Source organism: Otolemur garnettii, unplaced genomic scaffold, assembly GCF_000181295.1.
Source record: "Otolemur garnettii isolate 467f Iridium unplaced genomic scaffold, OtoGar3 scaffold00038, whole genome shotgun sequence".
In the NCBI taxonomy this organism is placed as follows: domain Eukaryota; kingdom Metazoa; phylum Chordata; class Mammalia; order Primates; family Galagidae; genus Otolemur; species Otolemur garnettii.
The window spans coordinates 4456085-4463430 of record NW_003852433.1 but is presented as its reverse complement, the minus strand read 5'-3'; the positions used below and the strand labels follow the sequence as shown (position 1 = coordinate 4463430).

At 45.5% G+C, this 7346-nt stretch overlaps 1 protein-coding gene across 5 annotated transcripts in view; it reads left to right on the top strand.

The window, feature by feature from the left end:
* THOC5 (THO complex 5) overlaps nt 1–7346 on the top strand; it is a 69303-nt gene that overhangs the window by 44816 nt on the left and 17141 nt on the right. For 3 of the 5 annotated variants that reach the window (XM_012805259.2, XM_012805257.2, XM_023513270.1), the window contains 5 exons: nt 190–291; nt 845–941; nt 1512–1629; nt 2943–3046; nt 3188–3275. In XM_012805259.2, coding sequence (XP_012660713.1) covers nt 190–291; nt 845–941; nt 1512–1629; nt 2943–3046; nt 3188–3275 — 509 coding nt within the window. The remainder of the gene's footprint in view (nt 1–189; nt 292–844; nt 942–1511; nt 1630–2942; nt 3047–3187; nt 3276–7346) is intronic. The other 2 variants (XM_003789857.3, XM_012805258.2) reach the window with 1 other exon arrangement.

Below are 7346 nucleotides of genomic sequence, written 5' to 3'. Positions count from 1 at the left end.
GGTGTACGTGGCTGGCGCCTTAGCCGGTTGAGCTATAGGCGCCGAGCCAAGATTCAGTGATCTTAAGCACATAAAGGGTCTGGCTGACAGGAATCATTCAATAAGTGGTGGCATTGGTCATCAAATGTCCAAGTCTGCCTTGAGGCAAGATGTTCGCATTCTCACTGTAGTCTCTTTTCCTTTTTCCAGGGACTTGCTGTCTCCTGACTCAGTCCTGAGCTGCTTGTATCCTGGGGATCATGGAAAAAAAACTCCAAATCCAGCCAATCAGTATCAGTTTGATAAAGTTGGGTGAGTCAGCAGTGTTTTCCTCTCTCAGCCTCTTCACTGCAGAGTTTCTGTGGTGGCTCAAGCCCAGCACTTGAGATCTGTTAGCACCAGAGGACAGGGAGGACCATAGGGTGGAAGGGAATGCTTGCTTTTTCTTGCTTACAAAGAGAGGTCCTGAAAGGGTGGAAAATGGTAGAAGGATCAAAACTTGGGAAACACTATAAGAACTCAGGATGCAAGAAAAGTGTTTAATGTTTTAATTCTCCAAGGGTTTAAGTTCTAAAAATATTTTATAAATTGATAGATGAAGAAATAATATACTTTATTTGAGATTTTGCTTATGAGTTGAAGGCTGCAAGGAGAAAAGGGGAAAAGTGAACATGGGAAAGATGAAATTCACACTAGGTAACTGATAAAAGTTCAGAGGCTTTGCTGGCAGCCTGGATGTGAGCACTGCTGAGCCTGAGGGACCAGCCAATTTATATAGGCCACGAAGGATGGGAGGAGGGCTGTATCCTGGGATCACAGCAGAAATGACTGATAAAATAATTTTATTCTATCTTCTTTTTTGCAGCATCCTGACTTTGAGAGACTATGTACTTGACCTAGGTCACCCCTATTTGTGGGTACAGAAGCTGGGTGGCCTCCACTTCCCCAAAGAGCAGCCACAGGTATATATACTGATCCAATCTTCTTGGCTGAAGAGCCCTGCTTCGTCCCCTATATAGACTCCAGGAAGGCCTCTGATGGCGTTTTGTAGCTCTGAACTGCCAGAATGCTTTCCCTTAAGGGTGTGGCCTGTCTTCCATCCTCTGTGGACAATAAAATGCCCAAGGCCTGTAAGTGTTGTGGCACCTTTTGCCCTTTATGGCCCTCTCTATGAGACTTATAGCCTTCTAGACCAACATAACTTGGTCCTTGTTCTGAGTGCAGTATGGCCACATGCCACAGTCTTATATATAAGGATGCCACAAAGGAGGCATGAGTGTAGCTCCAGGGGGCCTAGTCCCTTAGCAGAAGCCTGCCTTTCCTCAGAGCTGGCCAGAGCCTCTCAAGAACCCAGCAGCTTGTGTTGTTCCTGCCAGACTCAGCTTCTGGCCTGTCAGAGCAGTTAAACTGCCATTCCTAAAAGGCATTCTCCTTGGGATATGGATAATTTAGGGTGCTTCAGGATGGTGAGACTGGTGCCTGGAGGAAAGGAAAGGAGCACACAGTTATGTGCAACTCTTTTTCATTCATAGCAGCAAACGGTGATCGCTGACCACTCACTGAGCGCCAGCCACATGGAGACCACCATGAAATTGTTGAAGACCAGGGTACAGTCCCGCTTGGCCCTCCACAAACAGTTTGCATCCCTGGGTAAGCTGATGATGGGGGCTTAAGAGTCACTTAGACAACACAGAGACAAAAATTACTTAGCTTTTCGCTCAGAAGTCTTGAATCCTGTCAAAAAAGCAAGGAGCCCTGGATTCCTGGCTTTGCTGAGTAGGGAGGTTTGCAGGGCCACTGGGGAGAGCTCAGGCCCATCCATGCAGTGGTCTCAGCTCCTTTCAGAGCCGTCAGGGCTGCCCTGGCCCTCACAGAGGAGACCCACAGTCTTCGGATGGCTCAAGTTCTCAGATTGGTCAGGGCAGTTCATTCTAGGTCAGCATATAACAGACTTTGAAGTGAATTTGACATGTGTTTAACAAGGGCCTGAATAATGCTAGGCACCAAGTATAGTGCTCAGGGAAGAATAATGAGCACACTGGCAGAGCCCTGCTTTTGTGCAGTTCACATTCAGCTTATTTGAATACAGCTATTCTAGGGTCTATTCCTTCATCCCTTCCCCAAGACCTACAAAACTGATAGTTCCTTGGGTAAGGCTGAGCCCAGCAACCACCCCCTCCACATCCCTCATCTGGTGTTTCCTCCTAAGCTCCCGGGTGATTCTGATGAGTCACTTCAAGTGCTTATGTTAAGGCACTTGCAGGTTGTATCTGTAGCAGGGAGCAAGAGGGCCCAGATATTTCTGATGTGAAAAAGTCACTGCCAGGAAAGGCATTGAGTTACCAGGACCCACCCAGAGAGCCCCAAGGGCCAGTTCTTTAGCTCCCTGTGGATGCAGATCTCTCCAGGGAGGCATTACTTCTCTGTTGGGCCTTGCTTCCCGTCAGCATGGCTGAGTTTATTTTGTCATAAGGTTGGACAGCATTTACTGTGTTGGCCTATTTGCCTTTTAAATTGCCAGCAGAAATTTACCCTGGAGTAGTTCTCCAGCTTTTCTCCCTTAGAGGAACTGACACTAAATGCTTCAGTCATTTTTTCCATCAAGGTCAGCTATGAAAACAGCCCTTTTGGCTATTTGATCTAATTAACAGTCACTGCTGCAAAGGCACTGTCACTGGTTCTGGCTTTAGGGCTTTTTGTTTGGCTGGCCATCATTTACATTAAGGATAAAGCAGTATAAATGCTGATGCTAGGTCTGGCTACAAGTGCATAGCACTGGGTGAAGGTCAGGTTGGTATAGCTACATTCCTAGCATGTGTTGACCTGGGTGTACCTCTTGAGTACCAGGTGTACCTGAACACCTGGCACAGCCATCTGAGCCCTCTAGAAAGCCCCAGGAGGATGCTAGTTAACCAGCTGTGATTATCACTACCTGTGATACCGCCTGTCCTGGTCTCTTTTAGAACATGGCATTGTACCTGTCACCAGTGATTGCCAGTACCTCTTCCCTGCCAAGGTTGTCTCTCGCCTGGTGAAGTGGGTGACGATTCCCCATGAGGATTACATGGTAAGTAGAGGAGTGACAGATACTCTTACTGTCCAGGGTATTGCAGGACCATGTCACCTTTCGGCTTCTGCCCCACACTGGAATGGCAGGACATTTAGCTAGAGAAGCCAGCAGTTCACTTGTCCATGGTGCCTCTTCTAGGAGCTGCATTTTACCAAAGACATCGTGGAGGCAGGACTGGCTGGAGACACCAATCTCTACTACATGGCGCTCATCGAAAGGGGCACAGGTACTTGTTCTTTTTTTTTTTTTTCTTTTTTTTTTGAGACAGAGCCTCAAGCTGAGCCCCTGGGTAGAGTGCTATGGCTTCACTGCTCACAGCAACCTCCAACTCCTGGGCTCAGGCAAGTCTCCTGCCTCAGCCTCCCAAGTAGCTGGGACCACAGGTGCCTGCCACAACGCCCAGCCATTTTTTGGTTGCAGCCATCATCGTTGTTTGGCGGGCCCGGGCTAGATTCGAACCCGTCACCTTAGGTGTATGTGGCTGGCACCTTAGCCACTCAAGCCACAGGCACCGAGCCCAGGTACTTGTTCTGATCACAGAGGTTTTAGGCAGTAGGAGACACCCAAGAATCAAACACTCCTGGGGAAGTTCTGAAGGAAGTGAAAGATCCTGGAATCCTGCTGTGGGCACCTAGCAGAGTTGTGTACATGCTTAATCTTTTTTTTTTTCTTGAGACAGAGTCTCACTATGCAGCCCTGGGTAGTGCCGTGGCATCAGAGCTCACAGCAACTTCAAACTCTTGGGCTTAAGTGATTCTCTTGCCTCAGCCTTCTGAGTAGCTGGGACTATAGGCACCTGCCACAATGCCCGGCTATTTTATGGTTGCAGTTGTCATTGTTCTTTAGCAGGCCCGGGTCAGGCTCGAACGCACCAGCCTCTGTGTATGTGGCCAGCGCCCTACTCAACGAGCTATGAGGACTGAGGCCATGCTTAATCTTGTTCAGTCCTCACAACAGTCCTGTGGGTAGTAATGTTATTTCCATTATATAGGTGAGGAAATGCTGGCCCCGTCACAAACTGAGTCTGACCTCTGAGTCCGAGTTATTTTTCCTTTGCTTTACCACTCTCTGGTATCAGGCATCCCATTCTTCCTGCTATTTACAGAAGGGCTAGGTACCACTCTCAGGCTATAAAGGGCAGGGTTGCACAGCCTGTTTTCCTCTTTTGCAGTCCCCGCACTCACTTGATATGCGTTGAAAATTCTGACTCCTCACACCTTTCCTGGCATCTGGTTCTGCCTAGTCTCCCTACTAGAGCCCCTCAAGGGCTGCATTAGGCTGCTGTGCTGTTGGCCAACCAAAGCTTGGTACTGCTCATAGAATCTGAACCTCCAAAGCTTGGTGTCAAGCCAAGGAAGTTGTGTGTAGTGCTAAGACAGTTTAAGAAATGTAAAAAAAGGTTGAAGTCATTAATATAGTTTCTCTCCCCTCTTCTCTACTTTCTTCCCTTTTTTCTCTATGCTTTTTTGTTTTAAATATTCTGAAAAATATTAACTATTTCAGACACAGTTGAGGCCTCCTGATATTACTCATTTCCTCTCTCCTAATAGTTGACCACTATTTGCATTTTATATATTTGTTTTCTTTTCTTTTCTTTTTTGTTTTTTGAGACAGAGCCTCAAGCTGTCCCCCTGGGTAGAGTGCCATGGCATCGCAGCTCATAGCAACCTCCAACTTATGGGCTCAAGCGATTCTCCTGCCTCCACCTCCGAAGTAGCTGGGACTACAGGCACCTGCCACAGCACCCAGCTATTTTTTGGTTGCTGCCATCATTGTTGTTTGGCAGACCCATGCTAGATTCGAATCTGTCAGCTTAGGTGTATGTGGCTGGCTCCTTAGCCGCTTGAGCCATAGGCGCCGAGCCTGTATATTTGTTTTCTATCCCCCCATCCTATCTTTCTTTTTTTTTTTTTCATTTTCCTTTTTATTTATTTTATTGTTGGAGATTCATTGAGGGTACAAGAAACCAGATTACATTGATTGCATTTGTTAGGCAAAGTCCTTCTTAAAATTGTGTCTTGCCTCCCAAAGCTGTGGCACACACCAAACCCCACCCCCCTCTCTCCTTCCCTCTCTCTGCTTTTACTTTCCCCCACCCACCCTTCTTTCTCTTTCTGCTCTCCCCTTCCACCACCCTGACCGTGTCATTAATTGTCCTCATATCAAAATTGAGTACATAGGATTCATGCTTCTCCATTCTTGTGATGCTTTACTAAGAATAATGTCTTCCAAGTGGCGCCTGTGGCTCAGTGAGTAGGGCGCCAGCCCCATATACCAAGGGTGGTGGATTCAAACCCAGCCTGGCCAAACTGCAACAAAAAAATAGCAGGCATTGTGGCAGGCACCTTTAGTCCCAGCTACTCAGGAGGCTGAGGCAAGAGAATTGCCTAACCCCAGAAGTTGGAGTTTGCTGTGAGCTGTGTGAGACCATGGCACTCTCCTGAGGGCAATAAAGTGAGACTGTTTCCACAAAAAAAATAAATTAAAAAAAAGAATAATGTGTTCCACTTCCATCCAGGTTAATACAAAGGATGTAAAGTCTCCGTTTTTTTAAATGGCTAAATAGTATTCCATGGTGTGCATATACCACAGCTTATTAATCCATTCCTGGGTTGGTGGGCATTTAGGCTGTTCCCACATTTTGGCGACTATAAATTAAGCTGCAATAAACAGTCCAGTGCAAGTGTCCTTATGATAAAGGGATTTTTTTCCTTCTGAGTAGATGCCCCATAATGGAATTGCAGGATCATATGGGAGGTCTAGCTTGAATTCCTTGAGGGTCTCCATATTTCCTTCCAAAAAGGCTGTATTAGTTTGCAGTCCCACCAGCAGTGTAAAAGTGTTCCATTCTCTCCACATCTGCGCCAGCGTCTGCAGTTTTGAGATTTTGTGATGTGGGCCATTCTTGCTGGGGTTAGATGGTATCTCAGGGTGGTTTTGATATGCATTTCTCTAATAATTAGCGATGATGAGCATTTTTTGATATGTTAGCCATTTGTCTATCTTCTTTAGAGAAGGTTCTATATGTCTTTTGCCCATTGATATATGGGATTGTTGGCTTTTTTCATGTGGATTAATTTGAGTTCTCTATAGATCCTAGTTATCAAGCTTTTGTCTGATTCAAAATATGCAAATATTGGTGGTGCCTGTGGCTCAAAGGAGTAGGGTGCTAGCCCCATATACCAGAGGTGGTGGGTTCAAACCCAGCCCTGGCCAAAAAGTTCAAAAAAAAAAAATATGTAGGGTGGCGCCTGTGGCTCAGTGAGTAGGGTACTGGCCCCGTATACCAAGGGTGGCGGGTTCAAACCTGGCCCTGACCGAACTGCAACCAAAAAATAGCCAGGTGTTGTGGTGGGTACCTGTAGTCCCAGCTACTCGGGAGGGTGAGGAAAGAGAATCGCTTAAGCCCAGGAGTTGGAGGTTGCTATAAGCTGTGTGATGCCATGGCACTCTACCAAGGGCAACAAAGTGAGACTCTGTCTCTACCAAAAAAAAATATGTATGTATATATATGTGTGTGTGTGTGTGTGTGTGTGTGTGCAAATATCCTTTCCCATTGTGTAGGTTGTCTATTTGCTTTGGTTGTTGTCTCCTTAGGTGTATAGAAGCTTTTTAGTTTAATTAAGTCCTATTTGTTTATTTTTGTTTTGCAGTTGCCACGGCAATCTTCTTCATGAGGTCTTTCCCCAGGCCAATATCTTCCAGTGTTTTTCCTATGCTTTCTTTTAGGATTTTTATTGTTTCATGCCTTAAATTTAAGTCCTTTATCCATCTTGAATCAATTTTTGTGAGCGGAGAAAGGTGCAGGTCCAGTTTCAGTCTTTTACATGTGGATATCCAATTCTCCCAGCACAATTTATTGAACAGAGAGTCTTTCTCCCGGTGTATGTTTCTTGTTTGGTTTATCAAACATTAGGTGGTTGTAAAATGTTAGTTTTATTTCCTGGTTTTCTATTCGACTCCAAATGTCTATGTCTCTATTTTTGTGCCAGTGCTATACTTACTGTCTTGACCACTATGGCTTTGTAGTACAGCCTAAAATCTGGTATGCTGATGCCCCTGGTTTTGTTTTTATTACTAAGAACTGCCTTAGTTAAGCGGAGTTTTTTTAAGGTTCCATACAAAATACAGAATCATTTTTTCCAAGTCTTGAAAGTATGATGTTGGTATTTTAATAGCGATGGCACTGAATTGGTAGATTGCTTTGGGAAGCATAGACATTTTAATAATGTTCATTCTTCCCAGCTATGAGCATGGTATGTTCTTCCATTTGTTAATATCCTCTGCTATTTCTTTT